At 39.8% G+C, this 25,778-nt stretch overlaps 1 protein-coding gene and 3 non-coding genes across 6 annotated transcripts in view; all 4 read right to left on the minus strand.

Moving 5' to 3' along the window:
* Positions 1-24,009, minus strand: part of ORC5 (origin recognition complex subunit 5) — a 71,328-nt gene extending 47,319 nt beyond the window's left edge. Inside the window, exons 1-11 of one of the 3 annotated variants that reach the window (XM_048068556.2) lie at positions 23,909-24,009; positions 23,622-23,748; positions 21,492-21,675; positions 20,070-20,162; positions 14,504-14,701; positions 10,653-10,727; positions 9,450-9,561; positions 8,968-9,098; positions 4,384-4,432; positions 3,813-3,903; positions 1,685-1,737 (exon numbers count right to left, since the gene is read on the minus strand). In XM_048068556.2, the coding sequence (XP_047924513.1) occupies positions 1,685-1,737; positions 3,813-3,903; positions 4,384-4,432; positions 8,968-9,098; positions 9,450-9,561; positions 10,653-10,727; positions 14,504-14,701; positions 20,070-20,162; positions 21,492-21,602 (913 nt within the window). In that variant the 5' untranslated portion in view covers positions 21,603-21,675; positions 23,622-23,748; positions 23,909-24,009. Of the gene's footprint in view, positions 1-1,684; positions 1,738-3,812; positions 3,904-4,383; positions 4,433-8,967; positions 9,099-9,449; positions 9,562-10,652; positions 10,728-14,503; positions 14,702-20,069; positions 20,163-21,491; positions 21,676-23,621 lie in introns of all 3 variants that reach the window. The other 2 variants (XM_048068557.2, XM_013180473.3) reach the window with 2 other exon arrangements.
* On the minus strand, positions 6,287-6,368 carry TRNAL-AAG (transfer RNA leucine (anticodon AAG)). The gene has a single exon. It is a non-coding gene; the product is annotated as a tRNA-Leu (tRNA).
* Positions 7,278-7,348, minus strand: TRNAG-CCC (transfer RNA glycine (anticodon CCC)). The gene has a single exon. It is a non-coding gene; the product is annotated as a tRNA-Gly (tRNA).
* Positions 12,642-12,723, minus strand: TRNAL-AAG (transfer RNA leucine (anticodon AAG)). The gene has a single exon. It is a non-coding gene; the product is annotated as a tRNA-Leu (tRNA).
* Positions 24,010-25,778: the final 1,769 nt, after the last annotated feature.

Here is a 25,778-nt window from a genome sequence, read left to right on the forward strand (position 1 = left end):
ATCCAGCTGAACTAGTGTGCTACATCTATATTTCACTAATATAAAAATCTCACGTGTTACAAGCACAGTACTATACAGTCTACTGCCCTTCCCTTGTTTTAATTCACTTTGTAATTTTTCCTTTACCTACCCCACCCTTATCACCATAGTTGTTTCTTTCACCCAGCTCATGCAGGATGATCAAACCACATTACTTCATGAGTTGTCTAACTATGGAAACAACTAAAGGATCTCTCTCGTGCCCTCTTCTCTTACAAGTTTTCACTTCAATTGTTTCTTGTTCTGTAAAGTGCTAGTACCTCTACGCTTTAATCCACAAACATCAGCAAATAAAGATCAAGGAATTAAAGATGTTTAAAAGTTAAGATTCAGAGCCCTCAGTGTGATGAGAAGCACCCTGCGTAATAGCTAGTAATAATTTCCTTTCAGGTAGTCACAAAAGGAAAGCAGTTTTAGCTCTAATTCACACTCATGAGATTGTTTTGTATTGCATGTTAATTATATAATGGAACACCAAATAAAAAAATTACATACAGACGATTCAGCTTAATACAGACGCATGTTTCTACTTCTGATCTGTCACCATTGCATCATGCACTGATCTATTTGCTTAATTACATCCACGGCAAAATTCATTTGATTTATTTTTAAGCATGTTATTATCAAATGCTGTTTATCAACAATCTATTTTTCTACTACATATGCATAAAGTTCACCAAAAATGTGTTTTGAATAAAGTCCCCTTTTCTGGGTTTGTCAAGTGCAAAAGTATTTCATGGCCATCTGGGCATGGAAAGAGGAATTCAGTAAGAACACTTTGAATCAAACTCCTTTGGTCAACAATGTAGAAAAAATACCGATTATAAAGCAAATATAGGAAACAGTCTGATGATTGCAATTATATTACAGATAACTTTAAAAACTGGCTATTTTATTTCAACCTAAAGAAGAAATTATTTGTCATGAGGGATAATATGGAAGTGTCCCCAGACTAAGAACTGATCAGAAGACCATGACCAACTGATATCACCAGGAAAATGTTTTAGTATTTCTTCCTAAACCGTAAATGAACACTAACAAATATTAAAATTAGACTTTTAGCCCCTTGCAAAGTATAAAATCCACAAAACTGTACTCCTGCAAGGAAAGAACAGGAAAGAAAATTTGTAATCCTGATATTTCTCTTTATCAAGAAATAAGGGCATAGACACCTATTTTGTTTAGGAATGAGGTAAACCATTTGAATAATAAGAAGCAAAACAAAACACCACAGGTATAATATTGACTTGCTCCCACAGACAATTCTGCCAGTTGGAACACAGAGGTTTGGGTCAGGGATCAGCCCGTTCCTCATCCATTGTTACATGGAGAAATGAAACTTGATTTTACCCCCAAAGGACCTTAGTAAAGATTACTCCTAGGATATTTGCCACAGAAAAAAAAAATAGTAGCAGTCTTTTCTAGAAGGCCTTCTCAAAAAAAAAACAAAAAAACAAAACAAAACAAAAAAAACATAATATCCCTGAACTGTAAGTGAATACTAGGTATCCTTGTCCACATTAATTCCTTTCACGTATTATCAAGTAACAGTTACCAAATCAATAGTAGCAGTATACAAGTAGCAGTATACATTTTACATTACAAGCCTCTGCAGAGTTACTGTATGTGGTTAGTTGTAAGTTACCTTTCAACTGCCCGGCTTCTCCTTCATCACGCTGTAAGCGCTCCCACTGTGAGCTAAAAGACAGATAGTGGAAGTATATAAAGAAGTATTTATTACTCCCATGTAAAACCCTCCTTTGGTGCAAAATAAACATATAGCAAACAGGTGTTTTAACTTCATGACTCTGACTAGGATATAGTAAGAATAATTAAAAATATCAAGTCTCACCATATTGCATGTTTCAATAATGAAAAATACAGAAAATAATGCTATATTAAGGCATAAAACTAAAACTGAGTACAACCTAATTATCAATTCATTTCCATCCAACTACCAATAACATTTCAAGTAAAAGTAAAAATGCTGATAACTTTGATTTTTTTTTTTGTATTAACTGTGTCTATCCTAATGAGAACAATATTGCAATTACTTCATAATGGAATTTTGAAGTCTACGTAAAAAAGAAAGCGGTATTTATTCTTCACTGAATAGCTTTGGTGAAATCAAGATGAACATTTTGTCAGTGAAAAAGAACTATAAGTAGTTTGGTGTTTTGCTAAATAGCAAAGATTTTCACTTTAAAACTTCCCCTAAAGAACAACATCATTAGAAATGTCATGATTTTAGATTATCACTTAGTTTAATACAAATACTTTTTTTTAAAGCACCACTGATTTTTAAAGATCTTCATGAACAGTCCCTCAGCTGAAATCCTGTCTCTGATTTACTTATCACATATTCAGGTTTACCATCCATAAACCATAAAACTTATGAAAACAGTTTAATGAGAGCTGATGTAACACCCAAATTGAATGAATGTTCAATCAAATTATTAACCCAGTATTTCATCCACTGTCTACCTCATAGGTAGAAAAAAGTTTCGTTTTCATCTTGGTTCAGGCAGAAAAGAAGCTATAACAGTTATACTTCCATAACTTAAAACTAAAAGAAACCCCCAGAGTAATTATAGTTCTTTAGCCAGACAAATTAATATGGTTATTTTAATTCCTCAAGCATTTACAGATACACAGAAGTAAATCCTAGAACTATTATGCAAAAAAGCTGAAAGCTACAATAAAAAAAATGGTAAAGCTCAAAAATAATCAAAGAAAACAGTAAAGAGGGAAAACTAGTTATTTGGAAGCAATTCATAAGCTATATCTTAGTGTTACATTACATTATCATTAGATTAGACAATCACAGAATATAAAAAGTTGGGAAGATCCTGAGCTGACTGTATAACAAACACCAATATTGAGTACAAATACACATTTGAGGCAAACAGAATAACGCCTCATTGTGCAGCTAAGTCTAGCTTATGTGGGGGAAAACCAATTCTCTTTTTGAAGGAACGATCACTTTTCCAGGACATTTAGCAAAGCCTTCTACTACTCATCCAGGTTCAGTTACCAGAATACTCCATGGCCTCAGCGACATGAAGAAATTATGTTTGTATCGGTATAAAGAAGTCAAGCACCACTGAATTTCTCTACTTCCATGGTATAACATCAGAATCACAAATCTGAAGCACAGAGAAGATATTAAATCTGAGCTAACAGCTGTCATTTAAAAATGAACAGCGCCATCCTTTTCCTAGCACTCCGGCAAATTAAAAAGTAAACAAAGGAATCCAGAGCCAGCAGAAGTTCAGTCCATTAGCAGTACTCTGACTTTTAATGCTGTCAGAAGGGGTAATTCCATAGAAGGAGAATTTTGCCCTTGGACAAAAAAAAACAAGGGTCTGAAAGCACAGCAATCATACAAACCCGATTAGTACACAAAGCTAAAAAACACCAGTGTTAAAGATAAATACCAGTAATTGTGACTGTAATTTCTGGTGATGGATTCCCATGCTTGACAGTTCTCCACCCATGATAAAACTGATCTGTTTCCATTACCACCAGTGAAAAGAAAACCCACAACCCCTTTTCTACTTGTTTATTTACTATGTATTTTATATGCTACAAATACTGTTTTACTTAAAAGCTTCCTCCTGAGAGATCTTATTTATAACATTATGTGCCAAAAAAGAAATGAATGTTAAAGAGCAAAAGAAACACTACCCATGAAATATAATTGAGACATAGTAAATATTTAGGGAGGGATCTTGCTAAAATCAAAAACAACAAGAGAAACCACAGAAAGTTACCTGGATATTTCCCGGAGGTAAACTGTCTGCATTGCCTTCTTCAAATGAGGTTCAATATTTTTCCAGAGTTTGCGGGTATCACGTTCGTTTGCTGCACCAAGCAAAAATCAACTCTGTTAAATGTCTAACACCCTGACTCTAAAATGCTGTATTACAATTATGCAGCAGCATCATGCATTTGCATGCACAAACTGCTGGTTCTCTGTGGTTGTTCTGAGATACCCTGGGACAGTTTGATAGACCTTCTGCTCTCATTTTCACCTCTTAGCCTTGACAGAGAAATGACTTATCTCACTACTCTGCGGAAGTACTGGTGCTTGAGTGAGGAGAAATTTTACGGGAGAAGCAAGTTTTCACAGTACTTCCTTCTTGTTTCCTTAAAACACCACCACCAAAAACTTTCCCCTGCTTTCTACTGCAAATGCTGTCTACTTGGTGCAACTGGCAGAAGCGATGCTGTTGTAACCAGAACAAGTGAACAAAACGAGGATCAAAGCAAAGTCTTTCACTAAGCCAACAGGAGGGCACCTGCACTTTTATACAACTGCTCAAATTAAGGACAGCAGCTTACCTTCTCCTCTGACCACTGGTTCACAGTATTTTGAAAAATTGAGTGCTGCCTACAGAAAATACAAAGTACAACATATTAAGACAGTACTACACATTTGATCTAGCTACAAGAATAAGCACACAGCATAATTCACTGGTTTACAAAACTGATGATTTTTTTTCAGTCAATAATTACAGTGTTTTAATTCCAAACATTCTACTCCTAAATGCCACAACATTCCTGTAGGTTAAATATAAACAGAAGTAATCTATCCTAGGTTACTCAGCTTGGACGGCAGCAAAATCTGTTTACTGTCCTCAAGGGCTATAATTTTATATATATTTTTTTAATAATAATTAAACATAAATGGAATAAAAAGCAGTTTTGTGGTTTTCTTTTTTACACTTCCTTCAACCACCCATTTTCAGATTACAGTAGTTCAGCGTGTTCAGAAATAAGCAACATGTAGTTAAAAGAAACTAAAAGGAATGATATATAAAAACCCTAACACATTCCATATTCAAACCAACTCTTTTTGCCTAAAACAAGATTGCGGGATCTTTGACAATGATTTAATCTAGATCTTTTCTTTAACAGTTAAGTAAAGAATACACAGAATACTGTAAAATAACAATCCTCACGATTCATTCTCCTTTTGTCCTACCGCATCTTATTAAATCTCTGCGGTATCATAGAGAAGACTCAAGACAGTAACTTCCACAGATAAATTTAATCTAATTTCTTAATGTACTATTAATCATGCATAACAACACACACACTTAAGGTTTGTATTAGGCACTACGGAGTCATTCCTAAGATACTTGTATTTGCCTGCCATTGTGCTCTGCAGAAAACACTTGTCATGCACAAAAAGAATTTAGGGTCCAATTACACAAATCTTTTCATAACTTTAGTATTACACATGAACAATACACCTGAAGCAAAGAAATTATTCTGATAAGCTGAGCAACTCAAGTGTATGTCTACAGAATACCAGAGCGGCTGAGGCTGGCAGGGCGCTCTGGAGGCCAGCTGCCCCAACCCCTGCCCAAGCAGGGACACCCAGAGCAGGCTGCCCAGGACTATGACCAGGTGGCTTCTGAAGGTCTCCAAGGAGAAGACCCCACAGCCTCTGTGGGCAGCCGGTGCCAGTGCTCAGTCACCTGCACAATGAAGAAGTCCTGCCTTGCGTTCAGGCAGCACCTCCTGTGTTCCAGTTTGTGCCAACTGCCTCTTGTCCTGGCACTGAAAATAATCATCACCCTGTCCCTAAGCACCACGTCCAACCTTTCCTTGAACACCCCCAGGGACGGTGACTCCACCACCTCCCTGGGCAACCCGTCCCAGTGCCTGACTGCTCTTTCTGAGAAGAAATGTCTCCTCATTTCCAACCTGAACCTCCCCTGGTGCAACTTGAGGCCATTCCCTCTAGTCCTATCGCTATCTGTGAGAAGAGGCCGACCCCCAGCTCCCCACACCTTCTCCTTTCAGGTAGTTGCACAGAGCAATGAGGTCTGCCCTGAGCCTCCTCTGCTCCAGACACAACAACCCCAGTGCCCTCAGCTGCTTGTGCTCCAGACCCCTCACCAGCTTCGGAGCCCTTCTCTGGACATGCTCCAGCACCTCGATGTCCTCCTTGTAGCGAGGGGCCCAAAGCTGAACACAGTACTTGAGGTGCTGCCTCACCAGAGCAAAGTGCAGGGGGTGATCACCTCCTCCCTGCTCCTGCCGGCCAAACTATTCCTGACACAAGCCAGGATGCTGTTGGCCTTCTTGGCTACCATTCAGGTGAGTATCAATCAGCACCCCCAGAGCCTTTTCCTCTGCACAGTTTTGAGCCCATGCTGACTAGGCCTGATCTCCCCGTGGTCCGGCAGATGCTGTGGGATTACATTCAAGATGACTGCTCCCTAAAAGGAGCTGCTGGCAGCGGTGGGATTCGAACCCACGCCCCCGAAGAGACTGGAGCCTTAATCCAGCGCCTTAGACCGCTCGGCCACGCTACCGCCCTGAGGCTGGCTCCCTCCGCTCTGCACCTTCCCTGCAGCCACCGATGGACGTTGATGGGACCCTGGAGCCTCCTCTGCTGTAGGCTGAGCAGCCCCCAGCTCCCTCAGCTTCCCTCACAGGAGAGGTGCTCCAGTCCCTTCATCATCTTCATGGCCCTTGGTTAGGCTTCTCTCCAGTAGCTTCAGGTCTCTCTGGGGAGGCCCAGAACTAGACACAGCACTTCAGGTGAGACCTCACCAACACTGAGTAGAGGGAAAGGATCACCCTTCTCAACCCACTACCAATACTTTGCCTCATGCAGCCCAGGATACTCTTTGTCTTCAGAGCAGCAATGACATTGCTGACTCTTGTTCAGCTCGGTGTCTACCAGGACCTCCATCTCCTTTTCTACAGACCTGTTTTCCAGCTGGGCAGCCCCCAGCATGTACTGGTGCATGGCGTTGTTCCTTCACAGGTGCAAGACTCTGCACTTCTCCTTGCTGAACTTTGTGAGGTTCCTGCCAGTCCATCTCTCCAGCCTATCCAGGTCCCTCTGCAGCACAACCCTCTGGTGAAATCAGCCAGTCCTCCCCAACTTTGGGTCACCTGCAAGCTTGCTGACAGCAATCTCTGCCCCATCATCTTGACCATTAATGAAGATGTAAAACGGGGCTGGACCCTGTATTGATGCCTGGGTGCCTCCAACAAGACTTTGCACCACCTATTCCCCCACACTCCATACCCGGCCACTCTGCCGTTTTTTGATCCACCTCACTGTCTGCTCATCCAGGCAACACATCCCACACCTCGTCTATGAGGGTCTCGTGGGGGACAGTATAAAAGGCCTTACTGAAGCCTGGGAAAACAATATGACAATTAGACTTCCCCTTGGTGAATCCATGCTTCCCTCAAGGGAAAAAGCTTCCTGCGCCGCCCGGGAATTGAACCCGGGTCGCAAGAATGGGAGTCTTGCATGATACCACTACACCAGCGGCGCTGCTGCTGGCCTTGCCAGAGCTGCGTCTGTGCTCAAGGAGAGACAAACAGAAGCTAATCTCACCTAATTATAAAGCCTTTGTACTTGATACATAAGTTCAGCTGAAGTTTAGACATGTTTTCCTGCTGGAAATGCAGGCAGAACGTTCAGATCAACTCATTGGCACAACTTGTTCATTGGTCATAAAACTGTACAGTTGGCAGTGGTTAAAAATTCCATCACGTTCTCCCCATGAGAAAAATTTCATTGTACTTATGTAATTATGCACTTATAATGTAATTATACAAGTACTGTATATTATAATTATATAAGTATGTTGCACTTAAATTTATTTAAACAATCACCTGAGCTAATACCTGGCACTGCTCTTCAACTTTTCCTACACAAAGGTCACCAAAGTGTGTGTTTAATTTTTATTTTTTTTTTAACTGTTTGTTTGCTATCGCTTTCTTCAACTGATATCTGGCTAAAACAACTTTTACCAAATATCTTCAACATAATTTTGTTCCCTCAAGCATTCCTGTTTTGCAAGACCATTTGACTTACCTATTTTTAATTCCAACAGAACAATGATGAAAATATTCCTGCTAATCCTAACTTCTCTAGACCTTTATTCAAATTAATATGCTAAGTTTCTTTAAAATTGTGTAACAGCTCTGGCTTGTTGTTGCTGCTCTGACTCAGTAGCTTGGGTACCTTGAAATCCTCTGTAGGAAGCACATCAAGGGGAAATTTTACGCTGCTAAATGATATAGGAAATTGTTTCAAATTTCAAGTTAAATTTCCCATAATGTTGAAGTATAAAGAACATTGGGTGGCAAGTTACATTTAATAAACATAGGAAACCATAAAGCTTGTGGTTGGACAAGTAACGGGCATCTAAAACCATTTACTTGAAGTTATTCCTTCACATATTGAAAGCAGCTGTCTGCTGTTCTACTGAATAGTCCAGGAAACAAATGCAAGAGTCTATTAGGTGTTACAGAAGTCTGAAAAAGCAAGTAGGTGTGCGAAGTGCAAATCTACGTAACGATGTACAAAAAGAATCTGAAGAGTAAAAAAGCACAGTGAGAGCTACCATTCCTTGAAACAGTAAAATTATAACTGTTACTAAAAAACACCCTACTAACCGAGTCTGTAATGGAGCTGCTCTTCAAAAACTGCTGCGGTCGCAACAATTGCTTCTGCTATACTTACAGTAGCCATAAAGAGTTTTATCAGATTTATCCTCTTATCTCAATAGGGGAAAACATTTATTCTAGTCCTCTCGGTCTCTGATACTGTGGAATGGCTTGAGCAAAAAAAAAAAAAAAGAAAAAAAAGAAAAACCCCACAAAATAACAACAAAAAACCCACACACCAAGAGAATTTCCAAGCTGAATGAATCATATACAGACTGATATCTCCTTAGTGCAGCTTTTATTGCCTCCCTGACTGGAGCACTATGTAGCACAGGAAACCCTTTACAGCCACCAGAACAATTGCAACCTTTGTCATGGGTCTTTAGAAAAACTGACTTTTGAGCTAACACATTTTCTCTTTGTCCATATTCAACAATAAAACTAGATTTCTCATAGCTTGTCTGGAATACCAACAAAAAAAACTTAAAAGGATCTCACCAGATGCTGAAGTTCTTTCAGGTCCCTACAGACCATGTAGAAGACACCAAGCAAAATATTGATATATGCAGCATAGAAATCCGCAGAATATTCTGGGGGATGATTCTGACACAAGATCTTCTGCAGGTGTCCTGTTCAAACATAAGTAAGTTTTGCTTATCTAAAACTAATTTAATAAACTGAACACATTTTACAAGCGGAAAAATAATTTTCACTAAGAAAACAAATTATCAAAAAAAATCACACTGATGGAAAGAACTAGAAAGTATAATGGAACTGAAATGTTATTTTTAGATGTTTTGGCAAGAGAAGAAAGATGAGTGTTTTAAACTTTGTGTGAATACAGATTTCTACATTCCAGCAGCTATTACTTATTTCGGATTCTGTAAAAGGCATAATGGTAAACATGGCAAAAAAATGCATGTTTCTTTAAAAGAAAGTATTATTTAATCTCCAGAAAGCAAATTAAAGAATTAGATTACCTATGCTGTAATCAGGAAAATACAAGGTGAATGGCTCGAAGCATCCAGTATTGGGACGGAACAGTTCCCATACTATTTCACTGAGCAAGACAACTGTCACATTTCTGTCAGTCTACAAGGAGGGAAAAAAAAGTTTAACACATGAACAGAAGGAAACATTGCATGTTATAACACCAATGAGAAAAATGTCTATTGTGCTCCCTCCTCCCTCCCCCCAAATCACTAGTGAAATTTCTCATCTCCTGGGCATGAAAGTAAGCAACGCAGTAGATGCGCCCCTACGACGTTCATTCCTCTGCAACATCAGCTGCACAAGTTTTACAGCGCTTCAGAATCCAGAATTTAAACCACTGGAACCTCAGCACTGAGGAAAGCTGACAAGCTTATTCGTAGATTGCTTTTGAACTTGAGGAGGCTGCTTTAGCACATTTAAGTCTCAGACAGACGTTACTGCTTCAGAGGCAGCAAACTCCACAACATGGGCACAACAGACAAAAAGGGACTGGAAAACGCATCAGCTGCCAGGATTAAGAACACAGCTGTGAACCAGTCTTCATCCACTAAATAGTAGTATCAGTGTCACCACGAAATTACTGACTACCACACACAAGTCCTGAGGTACAAAAATTAATTTCCTCTATTTAGTTGTTCAGACATTCCAAAGTGCCACCATCTTCTGGTTTTGTTTTCCATGTATTTTCAGAGAACAAACCATTTTTACTTCTTCCAAGGCATAAGCCTACACACTTCAGAAGTGAGAGAGGACAAGACAGTGTTTAACTCCAAAGCAGAAACATACTATGGTGGAATTACAGCAGAAGCGTAGAAAAATTTCACGTTCTTCTTGAAAATATTCTAGAAAATACAGCTATATATCTGACCATCAGCCTCAAAAAAAAATATCTATAAACAATCAGATGTGCTAAAACAAGATGTTATTAAGCAGAACTAAAAATGTATTTTAAAGAAAAGGAAGAATGTAAGAAAAACGTCAACATTTAAATTGTGTTGTTGTTGTTGTTTTTCTGGTTTTGACACCACTGCCAGTTGCTTAATTTCCAGAAAAATAAAAAAAAAAAAAAGCAACGTCTTCTCATCTAAAGAGTTACATTTCATGGTAAGCGAGCCTGGACAGATATCTCACGTTCAGTTACCTTCAGTGTGCAGGAAACACACGCTATTTTTTTTTCCTCAGATACTTACCAATTCTTGAAGCCTAAGAAATGCTGGCAAGATGTTTGCTTCCATTTCCCTCAGCTGCTCTGCTCGATCCAGTACCTTTTAACGAAATAATATAGATAATATTAACTAGCATTCTTATGTGGACTTGAAACAAATTCTTAGCTGCTGTAGACACATCTCACAGATAGTTTCCTATTCTGAGAGCTATCTCAGCAGCAAGTCACCATAAATAAGCAACATCAGAGAGATTATTGCTTCAGAGGTGCTTCCAGAAAGTCCAAGCAGCTCTGATATCCAAAAACAAAAAGATACAATCCTCAGAAAAGCTACATTCTTATGCTCTATGGCAGTAAGGATTAAAAGTAAATACAGTCAAGAATCTTAATGAGAAAACTGTAATATCATTTACAACCACTGAAACTTCAATTTTGTCCAAAATTATTCTTCTATTAAAAGTTATTACTATAACACTATATCAACTTGCCTACTGTAGGAAAGCTGTCTTTTCCCCACTATGAAATTATGTCTCAGAAATAATTAAGAGGTACAACTTAATATCTTCAAACAATTAACTACCACCTGTAATTCATACAACTCAATTCTGAGAGAAACATTTCTTGCCATAGTTTGCAGCCCAGAAGTTTACAGAATTTATTGTATTTTATGCAAGCTTTGTGTCATATTAACAGATATGTTGCATACATACAGTTTACACAAGGAACACCAAACTGAACATTTAAGCCTACAGGAAAAATCAGGAGCATAAAAACATTAATGTCCATCCTTTGACAAAAAAAAAAAAAACCCACACATTATTCCCAGTACACTTAGAATCTTGACAGGAGTGCAAAAAGTAAGAGAAACATTTCTTTGTATTTCATTGTATTTTATTCACTGCTTACAATATAAATCTAAATTTTGAACTCCATTACTTTTTTTGAATTACTGCTGTTGAAAGACAAACTATAGGTCCCTAGAAAATTATATGCCTATCCTCTTACCACACCAAAATATTAAGACATCTATCATTTCTGTTGTTCACAGTAAGAAAAATAATTTGATGGGGACAACCCAGGAACATATTATGAAAAGGATATTTCAAAAGCATACTAAACAGAAAAAAAGAAAGAGTATTATCTCTGAGATAATAGTTCAAGCTTCTTGGGATTTACTTAAAACTGCATAAAACATATAGTTCTACATTGACATTTGTGTTTGGTTCATGTAACAGTCAATTTCAGATAGAATCAGAGAATCATTACGGTTGGAGACGTCCCCCAAGATCTTCTGGTCCAACCATCTCCCTACCACCATCACCCACTAAACCCTGTCCCTAAGCACCACGTCCAACCTCTCCTTGAACACCCCCAGGGACGGTGACTCCACCACCTCCCTGGGCAACCAGTCCCAGTGCCTGACTCCTCTTTCTGAGAAGAAATGTCTCCTCATTTACAATCTGAACCTCTCCTGGCACAACTTTAGCCCATTCCCTCTAGTCCTGTCACTAGTTATCTGTGAGAAGAGGCTGACCCCCAGCTCCCCACACCTTCCTTTCAGGTAGTTGTAGAGAGCATATTAAGGTCTAGAGCTCTGAGCCTCCTCTTCTCCAGACCAGACAACCCCAGCTCCCTCAGCCGTTCCTCATAGGAGTTGTGCTCCAGGCCCTTCACCAGCTTCGTAGCCCTTCTCTGGACACACTCCAGGGCCTCCATGTCCTTCTGGTACTGAGGGGCCCAAAGCTGAACACAGGACTCGAGGTGCTGCCTCACCAGAGCAGAGTACAATCACCTCCCTGGTTCCTGCTGTCTATGCTACTGCTCATACAAGCCAGGATTGCCCTTGGCCTTCTTGGCCCCTGGGCACACTGCCGGCCCATGTTCAGGCGAGCATCAATTGGCACCCCCAGAGCCTTTTCCTCTGCACAGTTTTGAGCCCATGCTGACAATTCCCCGTGGTCCGGCAGGTGCTGTGGGATTACATTCAAGATGACTGCTCCCTAAAAGGAGCTGCTGGCAGCGGTGGGATTCGAACCCACGCCCCCGAAGAGACTGGAGCCTTAATCCAGCGCCTTAGACCGCTCGGCCACGCTACCGCCCTGAGTCTGGCTGCCTCCGCTCTGCACCTTCCCTGCAGCCACCGATGGACGTTGATGGGACCCCGGAGCCTCCTCTGCTGTAGGCTGAGCAGCCCCAGCTCCCTCAGCTTCCCTCACAGGAGAGGTGCTCCAGTCCCTTCATCATCTTCAGTTTTGTGCTACTGACCAGGTTTGCCCTGAATTGCTTGAAAATAGAGTCTACGTATTTTTATTAACAAGATACTGATTATAAAGATCCGGTAATGTGCAGCTACTGTACACCAGGCTTTAAGGTCTTAACCTAAGTAGATCTTTTCACTTATGCGGGAAAGAAAGTTGAGTTTATATTTACAGCATATAAAATATACATGACAGTGGCTTGTGCAATATGTCAAGTGGTTCAGAGGAACAGCCTACACACAGACCTATAAATCCACACCCACCTTATTATTTAGTTTTACCTTAATGTCATGCTTAAGCTATTTTTGTTAAAAAAGTACCTCGTACAACCGACTGCTAAGTAACATTAAAAATAGCAGCTTCTTACTTCTGTAAAGTGCTAAATATTGTAGATGTACAAATGAATAAAAGTTTTATCTGCTCCAGTTTTTCAGGTAGTTGGAATGAATAAATTCATTTTTTGCAAGTAATCACAAGCATTCAGCATCCATGCTTGGGTTAAGAGAAACATTTAGAATCCTTTGCTTGAGAGTAAACATTTATCTTCATTTACTCTGAATTAATTCGGCTGAGATATTACATTATTTAGCACCAAAATGAAACAGAATAAATCAGTTTTGCCAGTTTATGTTACCAGCATGCTGGTCTTCCATCAGTCTCAATTTAAAGCACTTTAACATAAATCCAGATGACACAGGTTAATATACATGAATCGATTTCTTCCATTCCTGTCTGTTCCCATGCAGAACAGAACTGAGGTACTAATTTAATACTTAATTGTTCTGATTCAGCAACTATCTACCTGATGCAATTGAACCTTTCTAGATATTTAATGCTTTGCTTTCTACAACCATCTTTCAAGAACTTTCTGAGCAATGCTCATTTTAATACACTTGAAGCATTCTTTACTGATGTAGAACAGTTTTCTTATTTCAAATATTCACTTAAAGTCAAAAAAAATGTACTATATTAAGTATTTTGCGAAATTTCCTTCTACTTATTTTAGTGCTAAATTTTGTTCTCGTGGAATTGTTGAAGGATGCCAACACCACTTTTGTGATTGTACATTAAATTGAATTATCTGTGAATAGCTTATTATATATTGAAAGTATTGGTTCATTTTTTCTTTTTCCAATTTTCAAAGAGTAAATTTTACTAACTTCATGAGCTGTAGGAAACTATGAGATAGTACTGTTTTCCCTAAACATAGCTACTAAGTTAAAGAACCTCATATTAGGTATTTTTAATGGAAATATAAACATATTTAGACAGGCCTTATTAAATATGTTTATTTAAATATAAACATATTTAAACAGACCTTATTACAAACTGAAATTAACTATATAGTATAATTTATGGTCATTACTAGTTATACAGGTTGTGTATAAAAAAAAAAAAACTAAACTCAGGGAAAATATAGACCCTTAACTGGCTCATCTAAAGGCAGCAAACCAACTGGAAAAAAAAATCTAATCGGTATCAACAGATTCTCAACGAAGTCCACATAGGAATTCTGTGAAAACCGATCTAGTACATAAATTTCACATACAAATTATTGGCAGTTAGTCACACCCTCGTAACTGAGATGAAACCTGCACACTAAAATTAAATTACTTACAACATATATCGTTTGATCCTGAAGATCTTGACTCACAACGGCTTGCTTAAACAGACGTACAAAGTCATTGAAAGTATCACAAGGCACATGAGCAGCCTGTTTTGTTTCAGAAGAACGGTTTTGCAACTGGATGAGAATTTCTTCTAAGAGAAGCCGTGAAGTAAAGTGTTCCACACAGTTCACAAACACATGAGGAAGCTGAAAAGAACAGAAAATACAATTTTAGTGCTATGCTGTATTTACAGTGCTTTTTTATGTATAAATACTACCAAATCAACTCTTCCTTCTAGATGAAACACTGAAAGAAACCAGACCCTGCCAATAGAATAGAGAGCATAAACCAAAACCCTGCCAAAGAAGAATGACTACATATATATCTAGTCAAAATATTACATACCACAACGTGAAGAGAACTGACAAATCCTCACATGAAACACGTAGTGTATCTTCTAATTGTGTTTTAAAAATTCTCTTTTGAGAGCAATACACGGAAAGAAAGCCAAATAGCATTTTGATCAAAGAAAAGCTAAACTACCATAACACACTACAATCTCATAAAATAATCAATTACAAATTACGGTGTCTGGATAACACGGATTTCTCAAACATATTACAAAGAAAATGATCCAGGAGTACACACTTCAAAATCGCTCTGAATGTTTTTGGCATTCATTCCATATAAATGACCCCAAGATGAAGTGTAAGCTTCTATATCAGACACGTGATCAGCCTGCTAGTGCAGAACATTTTCAGAAAACCAGATCTTTTCAGAGCAAAGAGTATGTGAAAATAAAGAGTATGACATACATTTCATAAAATGTACTTGTAAGCACCGATTCACTAATATTGAAAACTTATGGTCATTTGGCTAGAAATAGAAGACGCTAAGGACTACAGAACAACACAGCCTTGCAGAAAGGAATCTGGGGGTTTTGATCAACAGCGAGCTGAACATGAGCCAGCAGTGAGCACTGGCAGCCAGGAGAGCCAGCTGTACCATGGGGTGCATTAAACATGGCAGTACTAGTCAGTAGTGGGAAGGGATTGTCCCGCTCTGCTCTGCTGCAGCCTCACCTCCAGTACTGTGTGCAGGTTTGGGTGCCACAGTATAAGAAAGGTATAAAACTGTTAGTGTCCAAAGGAGGGCTATGAAGATGGTGAAGGGCCTAGAGGGCAAGACATGTGAGGAGTGGCTGAGGTGCCTTGGTTTGTTCAGCCCAGAGCAGAGCAGGCTGAGGGGAGGCCTCATGGCGGCCTGCAGCTCCCTCACGAGGGGAGCGGAGGGGCAGGCGCTGAGCTCTGCTCTCTGGGGACAGCGACAGGACCCGAGGGAACGGCATGGAGCTGGGACAGGGGAGGGTCAGGCTGTGGGTTAGGGAAAGGTTCTGCACCCAGAGGGTGGTCGGGCACTGGGACAGGCTCCTCAGGGCAGAAGGAACAGCATTGAGCCTTCCAGAGTTCAAGAAGCGTTTGGACAACACTCTCAGACACACGGTCTGATTTTTGGGTGGTCCTGTGTGGAGCCAGGAGTTGGACTCAATGATCCTTGCGGGTCCCTTCCAGCTCCGATATTCTATGATTCTAACAGTAGTAGTATTCAAGCATATATAAGGAAAACAGGCAATTTTCCAGCAACTCAGGTTTTAGAAAATAGATAATTTTACAGTTCCATACTCTTCAGTAAAGCATACACTGCTTTTACACTGAACATCAAAACCTCTGGGAAGCATTAGTCACTGGGATATATACGCATTGCTTGCAAAATTAAACTCCTAGCACGGGTGTGTGTATGAAGACATATATATAGGTACTTTATTCCAGTCTTTCTACTTAAAGTACAATATACGGCATATGATTCAACAGATGTGGGGAAGTGTGAGTATGTGCTGGCAAGCCACTCAAACGACATATAAATAGCATTCTTACCATTTTTATCACTATTAAAGGAACGGGGCTATGTCATTAAAATCACTTATTCAACATGCTGTACCTCCACAGCAGAAGGAAAGCCTTCACCACCAGAAAAGCCTTCACCAGATACCTATACTTGGCAACAGCAAGTTCCATAGAATGAGTTGCTGCTTAAATCCTACTCCTTCCAGTACCTGGCTGTCTCTGATTACGTTGCAACTGGCTGGCACAGCGTTAGAAACTATACAAAAGAAGATTGTGGCCATTGTCTCCCACTTTTCTGTGTAGAAAAATTCTCTACAGTTTTTAATGACAGAGACAAGAACACTGTTTTGCAGACAAAGAAAAAACAGTCCTGCAGATCTGTGATGTGTGTACACTCTAAACAAGCCTGAAACATCATGACTATGAGAACAGATAAGAAGAAATTTATGAACTCAGATACGGTTTGGACATGAGGTCATTGGATTTAAATCCCTGAAGAACTTGATTGATAAAAGCATAGGCACTAACAGGTTTAGGAAATTTCTGTGATAACACCCTTCAACTTGGGAGGACTTTGAAACTTATTTTGGGAAAGATTAGAAGAACGAGTAAAACAACATATATACATGTGCTAAAAGAAAAAGAAGGGCCACAGAAGTGGCAAGGACTGAGTACTTAGAAATCTGACAGCACTGACCAGATAGGGACTGAAGTGGACTTAAGGCCATACCTCTCTACATGTTTCAAACAAGTATTTTCGTGAGAAGCACACATTCAGCCACAATGACCCACTACTATGGAGTTCAGATCTTCAGAGATAACAGCACACGACACTTAATGAGTAGGTTTCTCTGCCTACAGTCCTTGAAACTGAAATAATTCCATTCCTGACAAAGTTCTTCTGGTTAGTAACACACAGGAACTCCAGTACAAGCGATCAGGGATATAATTCATCTCCCAGTGGACAGCTTTGGTTTTCTTCCTTAACAACTGAGGAAAAGAGAGCTTGTAGTCCCTGTTGCTAGGATTATAAGACCCCAAATTCAGAACAGCACGTTAAATCCACAGTAGTATCCATTTCATACATTCCAAGAACATGCCTTCTCAGTCCTGCTTTGACCTACTTCATACTTACCCCCACACTGTTGTTTAAGAGCAGGAATCCAACGGAAGTTTATGCTGGATGGCAAAGCTGAAGAAGGACATACAGTGCTAACATTTCTCAAAGTGATGCTCATTCAGGAGGAAACAGCAACAGTACTGGCATGAGAGAATAAGACCTGTCCCACCAGCAAAAGGTCTGGCAGTACCAAGCTTAGTAAAAACAGAAACACACGTGAAGAATGCATGCATCTTTCCCGCGTGAGAAACAAAGTTGTGTTTTTGCAATAGAAGGTGTTTTTGCAGTGGAAAATTCCACTAACCTTGCATATTCAAAAGTCATTGTGCAGGCATGACAGTAGCCTAGCAGGGTGGAGTATGTTAAGAAGAAAAGGAGAAGGTCCCACTGTCCCAAAATAAGGAGGATAGCTAAGAAAAACAGGATGAGCAATGCGAAGTCAGTAAAAACAAAAATTACAGGCCCTCTAGTCACTAGAGAAAAAGGAAAAAAAAGGAAAAGGAGAAATTGACAGTTGGTCAAATAAAATTGTACATATATCGTATAGAAAGGCATCGAGTAGGTTGTGAACCTGTAGTACCCAGCCAGCGAGGAAACGGGAGAAATCAGGTGTCGGGTAATAGAGAATACAAGGTTATGATAAACTTTTACTGTGCACTCCTGCTTGCAGGACGCCCGCCATTGCAATCACAAATAAAATAGCTTCACAGAAGATCCTGTCTGAGAAAATTGAGATTTTTCTCACACCTGGCCTACCGGGGACTGAATTCTGAAAATGTATTCTATACATCATAACAAATATACTGTTTGGATTTTGGACATACTTAAGCCAAAGCTCTGAATAGGATGTCCCAGACCTTTTAAGCACATTACTAATACAATAAAAACCATAACTATGAAATGGATACATCTAGCTAAAACAGAAGGAAGAAGAGAAGTCTACAGGGTAGACAAAATGTTAATGTTAAAAAGTTAAATTCAAAGTTGACGTACGTAATATAAAAAAATAATTTAGATGTTCTTTTGAAATTTCTTAGTCTGAAAAATGTGCGTATATTTATTTTCTGTGATTATCCGTATGGCATGAACTGACTTAAAATCAAGATGATTTTACTTTTACTGAAAGCAGGAATCCTTGATGTATATTTTGTTTCACATTTATATTTTCCTTATCCCAACAAATCCTTGATTCCAATTAGTTGATACAATTCACTTGTTGCTAACCATCTAGCTACAACACTATCTACAAATATTTATTCAAGGCACTCAATAGCTCAAAAATTTTGAAAAAAATTTAAATAAGTGATTTTATTACATTACAAACAGCAAGTGGCATACTGTTTTACTGGGATTTTTAACATAGGATGCACATCAAGCTGTATTTGGATGATCTAGAAAAAAATAAAGTGAAAAATTTCATATTATCAAAAAGACTCTGAAAATGTACTGAAAACTATTTTTTGTTACATTTTTTCCATTTAGAACTGATTCGTTATGCAAAAGAATAACCATTTATTGTTTGAACTAAAATAACTCATCCTATGCAACACTGCTTCAAGATCTTAGATCTTGAGTGTTAAATATTCTTCAAAGTAAAAAAGATTTTTCTGTGTCTACAAGCGTGCTGACTGGAACTAACTAAACATGTTACAATGAATACAATGTTCTCCTTGAATCTGCAAAAGTATTGGAACAAGTGGCAGTAGCCTTGTATCCAGCCAGTGACTTTCATCATTTCACTGACTCACTTTTTTTGTGGGTGGTTTTGTTTGTTTTTAATTTTCAGCAAACACATTGCTTGCATGTTTGCTTAGAATGCTTTTAATGACTTTACTAAATTCAAGCTTTTAGGATTATATTTAAAGGAGATTATATACACCCAACTGAATGTAATTCAAATTAGTTTGTTGACAAAATAAATACATAAATAAAATTCCACTTTGGCAAACTCTCCTCGCTGTTATTCATCTTCTCTCGCAACTGCTCCTGCATTTGGCCCCTATTATTTTAAGCTAGTAACAAGCTAAGCGTGTTAAGATTCCCTTTACTCTGTACAGATCTTTACAACACATGTTAAACATTACTGGGACATTTGTATCACCAAAATTCTATTCATGAAACTTTCATAGGTATTTTTTTCATATCCAAATAAAATTTTAAAGGAGAATTACAAGAGAAAAAGGTACACTACAGGTGACTTTTAGACTGAACTGGAACCATCGTAAAAGTACTCGCTTGTCACTGGAGGCTAAGTCCCTTTTATAGGGACTGAACAAAATTTGGCTACTATTTTCATTTTAATCGTTTCCTGGAAAGGTTATGATGAAATATATCTTACCATGCACTATTTCATATTATCCTAAACGTACTAGTGAGCAGAAACTATGATCGTGTTCACTACACAGTAATTAGAGGAAAAGAATCAAGAAGGCAGAAACAGCTCAGGAAACAAACCATTCTGGCAAAGCAGAAGCTAGTCTGAGGGAATATATTTTTATCACCCCTCCATTACACAGTTCTAAATTCAGTATTGATTGCAAACAAACTTACCTGTAATGTGTTTAGAAGAGTTTGCATCACATAGGTCTTTCCACTGGATGTATGTCCGTAGATAAAGATGGATGGAAAACTAAACTGCTGACGCTACGTGAGGAGGAGGAGAGAGGGAACAAAAAAAAAATAATCAGGAAAGTTATTGCTGTTTCAATAGCTCTTCTATTTTGTTCATCAGATAGAGGATTTATCAATGAAGTTTTCCTCCAAAAGAAAAGTTACCTTTAAAATCGAGGCATTAAATATAAAACATGCCAAAAAAGACGAAACACAAAATTTGATCACATTGATACTGTGACCATTGAAACGTTGGGAAAATCAGTCCCAAGAATCGAGTTTCACATGAAGCCACCAGTGAAACTGCTACGCGAGGAGACATTTTTTCACTAAAAAAAGTTAAAAGTCTCAAGAAATAAGAAAAACAGTTGGCTCTTAATTCAAATTAGTTATCTAACAATCAAAATCCTGGCAAGGGCAAATTGGAAAATTTTTCAATGTTCTAACTTCTACAAATACTACAAAGCTGCTTTTCATTTCATCAGCACTACACAGAAAAGAATTAAATGAGTTGAGGAGATGGTAAAGAAGTTTGCTCTTCCCTCGTGAAGAAATATTCGATATAACATCACTATTTAATTAATGGTACTGATGCAGTACATTCCATCTATTTTTTACAATACAAGGAAATTAACCTATTACTTTATTTCGTTCTGAACAAGCATTTATTCTTGTGTTGTCATTTTGAAGAATCTTGTACACTGACTTAAAAACTGAAGAAAAAATAAATTTGACAAACATTATTTATGAATAACAATGATAATCAATTAACCCAAGATGAATGCATTCTTGTGCAAGATATGAGGATAATCTGACCTGCATATTTAACAAGAATTTAAGATTTTTTTTAGAAGGCTTGTTGCCACTACGCTTGTAATAAATACAGCGTTTAAGTTTTACATACTTATTATCTACAATTAAAGGTAGAAGCAGATACTAATTTCCATTTCGTTAATGGAATGTAAATGAATAGATCAGCTGCTTTTAAGTTTGCAGATAAAAACCTCCATTGCTTTTTTTACTACAGCTTTGCCAACCACTAGCAGAATCAGTTAATAACCCAGCGATTTCAAAACCTTATGGCCTGCAACAGAACTACCAACTACATCAACTTCAGGTACCTAGAGTTCATTCACACAGGTAATAGATTTACAGGTAAAAATACAAACAGAATTTCTACAGTGCCACTGAAAAATAATTTACCCAGAACTTACTAGAATCTATCAGCCAAACACTGATGTTAAAGATGGGTAACAAAAAAAAAAAAAAAGACATCACAAAAGCTTACACAACTTCTACTGCTCACTCTGAGATAATAAAGCATCTTTGTTCTACTCAAACATGCAATATAGAAAGCACTACCTCTCCAAATATGGACAGCAACATGGACACTTGGGATTCTCGACAAGGCACCAAACTTTCCAAGCGAAGCAGCGTAGCTGCTGGATACGCCGAATGTTCAAGATTAGGCATTTTGATGTTCCTGCAGTTAGCGATGTAAACATGCACGTCCCTCTTGAGGTGTGGAGACGAGAAATCAAGCGATCTGGAAAACAAAGATTTTAATTATCATCTCTTGCCATATACATAAAGAAGCGGCAGCAAGAATTGACGTAAAATCTAAAGAGACATTCTAGCTTGGGATAACAGTATTATTATGCTAGAGTTAAAGACCACATCGAAATAGGCCTTTACTACATATGGCATTATACAGATGTTTTCACACCAGGCAGAATTCAAAAACAAAAATAAACAGGGGAAGGCATACAGCGTATCAGCAAATGAATATGCCAAAGAATTGTCACAGTTTAGTCAACTGGAGAAACATATATTTTGGTCTGCTTTCATATACATTTAGAAGTAGCAAGGGAATAACATGAGGAAAGCAGATTAGTCACAGATCATCTCCTCCCTAGACAACCAATAAATTAGGATTTACATATAACAGCAAACAGGTGGGGCATAAGGAAAGATGAGGAACACAAAATAATAGCTCTTTGTATGTTAATACAACAGCATAAAAACCTAAATTTAAAGCAGCAGAGACATTTGAAGAAAATCCAGCTGATGATGAAGTCCAGAAATACTGCTCAAAAATAGTAGGAGCCCAATTACCAGACCAGTTAGGTAAAGCTGTAACATAAAATTACAGTATAATTTTAGACTAGGACTATTCATGAAAGACTAAAGGTTCATCACAGAATGGTTTAGGTTAGAAGGGACCTTAAATATCACCCAGTCCCAACCCCCTGCCATGGGCAGGGACACCTCCCACCAGACCAGGCTGCCCAAAGCCCCATCCAGCCTGGCCTTGAACACCTCCAGGGATGGGGCATCCACAGCTTCTCTGGGCAGCCTGTGCCAGGGCCTCACCATAGTTTGATTGTCCACTCACTAGAAAGACTGGATTTTAGTTACAAAACACAGAGAAGCACCTCAGTTAAAGATAACGCTTTGCCTCAACCTTCTAAAATCGCTGTAAAGATGGTACATTTGTTTGTAGCAAAAGAACTAAAATAACCTCAAGAGCTAGAATCTGACTTTGTCAAACCTAATACAACCAGAAAGTAAATTTGGAAGTTTTGGTAGTACAATAGATACTTCATCAGCAGACAAGTGTATCTGCAAGTTATCAAGACAGTAAATAAAGCACTCCACGCTCCACTGTATTTACAAATGCCTTGCTGGGCATAAATACAATGCCATATGAGAAATTATTAGGTTAGCAAAAGGGGATTAAAAATACTATGGGAAACAGTACCTATTCAAGTATCTTCAAAAATGTAATGAAAATTTTAAAAAAATTGATACCTTACAGTTTCTCTCTGTAAATTAACTACGAAAAATTATCAAGGATGGAAGGAAAATATGCAGACAGCCTCCAAAACAGGGAACAAGCAAAGTCAGAAAGTTTCAGAAACAGCTGAAAGGCTCACATGGATTTAAGGACAGCTCTCTTGCTCCACTGGCTGCACTCTCTAGGGCTTGACACAGCACCCCGAGCACACCTAAAGCCACATTAGGTGTCTCGGCCCCTCTATCCTGCTGCTTAAGCAACTCCAGAAAAGCACGGATCTCCTGCTGATCACACTGTACCTGCCAGCCCTGTGAAGATGTTTCTCAGCCAGGCTAACCTCCACCAAACGCATTTAAGCCGCTGAATGAAAACCTTACATCACTACTGACTGCATGTACGTGCCTTGCTCTCCAGCAGGATACCATCCTAGAAAAAGGGTGTTTAGGGCGATATTTTCAAGAAACAATTACTTTTGATTAAACAGCTACGTTGGCACAACGATAAACGGCCTAGCAGCAGCCCAGGCTGCAACCAGGATGCTCCTGAGCAGGGCTGGAAAACTGCTGGGAGGCAGTTAGGAGGCTGCGTGGAGACAGTCGGGAGGCTGTCTGGAGGCTGTGTGGAGACAGTTAGGAAGCTGTTTAGAGGCTGTGTGGAGGCCGGACTCGGAGCAGCCCGGAGCAGCACCCACTTACTTCCCCGGCAGGCACAAGCAGCACACGTCGGGCACAAGCCAGGCGTCTCGGCTGGATCCGACGCTTCGGGAGGACGCCCCTCAGCCCCCCGGTGCTGGACCACCGACGCCCGGCACGGCTCCCGCCGCTTTATCGCGGAAAAAAAAAAAAAAAGGAGAAAGCCGTGAGGAGGCTCGCAGCGCCCGGCTTCCCCTCAAGCCCCGCGTTCCCCCTGAGGGGATACCGCCTCGCAGCGAAGCCCTAGCTGAGGGCGAGCTGGGCTCGGACCGGCGGCAGGAGCCCCTCACCTCACGCCGCCCCCCCGCAGCCCGGCCGGCTGCAGCCCCCTCTCCTCAGCCCGCCCCGCCGCCCGCCAGCTCCCGCCGTCGCCTCCCGCCCATGCGCGCCGCGCCGCCGGCGCATGCGCAGTAGCGGAGTGAGGCTGGCTGCCCTCATTGTGGGACTGGCAGAGAGGGAAAGGGCGGGAAGGAGGAGGAGAAGGGATGGGGCTGTGAAATAAAGTGTGAGGGAAGGCATGGCTGCGTCCGAGTGCTTTGTGAGAGGGCTGCTTCTTGAACTGTGTCAGCCTCTCTTTCTGACAGACAAGTCTCTGTTATTCCCAGCTTTGAGGTCCTTTGTGTTAAGGCTCTGGGGCTGTCACAGGTGTCGTGTTTGCCTTTCCCGCGCAGGTGGAGAATAAATGTTGCCAATAGAGAAGAGCGTAAAAACAAGCATGAGGTTGTGCATGTAACTTATGTATGTTTAAGCACAGCTTAAAGGAGTGGGTTGGCTGGAAAGCTGCCAGTTGAAAAGGGAGCTGGGGGTGTTGGTGGACTTTTGGCTGGATATGAGCCAGCAGTGTGTGCTCAGGTGGCCAAGAAGGGCAATGGTATCCTGGCTTGTATCAGGAATAGTGTGGCCAGCAGGACCGGGGAGGTGATTGTCCCCCTGTACTCGGCTCTGGTGAGGCCACACCTTGAGTACTGCTGGAGTTCATCTCTGGGGCCCCCAGCACAAGAAGGATGTGGACGTATTAGAATGAGCTCAGAGGAGGGCTGTGAGCATGACCAGAGGGTTGGAGCACCTCTCCTACAAAGACAGGCTGAGGGAGTTGTGGTTGTTCAGCCTGGAGAAGAAAAGGCTCCAGGGGGACCTCAGAGCGGCCTGCCAGTGCTTAAAGGGGGCCTGCAGGAAAGCTGGTGAGGGACTCCTTGTCAGGGGGTGTAGGGGTAGGACAAGTAGTGAGTAAGGGCTTAAAACTAAAAGAGGGAAGATTTAGATTAGATATTTGGAATAAATTCTTCACTGTGAGGGTGGTGAGGCCCTGGCACAGGCTGCCCAGAGAAGCTGTGGCTGCCCCATCCCTGGAGGTGTTCAAGGCCAGGCTGGATGGGGCTTTGGGCAACCTGGGCTGGTGGGAGGTGTCCCTGCCCATGGCAGGGGGGTGGAACTGGGTGATATTTAAGGTCCCTTCCAACACAAAGTGCTATGTGATTCTGAGCTTTGGGGTCTGTTCCAGTGTCACTTTGCAAGCAGAGATCGCTATAAATAAATAAAATAAAAAGGTCAAGAACTCATAACATAGTCAAAACTAGAAGTTCAAAACTCATAAGTAGCTGTTGCTAGAGGTAGGATTCATGTCTAAGTATCTAGCTGGTTATGTGTGACATAATTTGTTTTCAGCTTACATCTTCCATCAGCTATATTTTTCATTGATGTTGCTGAATATGCATTTCTGCAGAGCTTTAAATATTTTCTTAATTTATACTAAGTTGTCACATGCCATTTTATCTTATTCTGACAATGAGTTGCTTTTGTGTAAAATGTATTCTAAAAGAGAATGCAAACAGTAAACTGAGGTTTGAAACAGCAAACTGTCTAACAGCAGAAGAGAATCTTTTCTCATTGCATTCATGGTCAGACATTTTACATTCTGTTTTGTCTGTCAAACTGATATACAGTACAAGTAGTAGAAGTATTTCTTTATTTTATTTCTTAATCTGTCCAGTTCAGGAAAAATAAAAATAAAAACTATTCCCTGATTTCATTCAAATTGCTAGTATCCATATTCCTTGAATTTATAAACATGCTTAAGTGCATTATAGGATTAGGTTCTTTAACTTATATACACAAAATCATACACATTTTATGTAGGCTCTATATCTATGTAGAACTATA

Source organism: Anser cygnoides, chromosome 1 (assembly GCF_040182565.1).
Source record: "Anser cygnoides isolate HZ-2024a breed goose chromosome 1, Taihu_goose_T2T_genome, whole genome shotgun sequence".
NCBI lineage: Eukaryota > Metazoa > Chordata > Aves > Anseriformes > Anatidae > Anser > Anser cygnoides.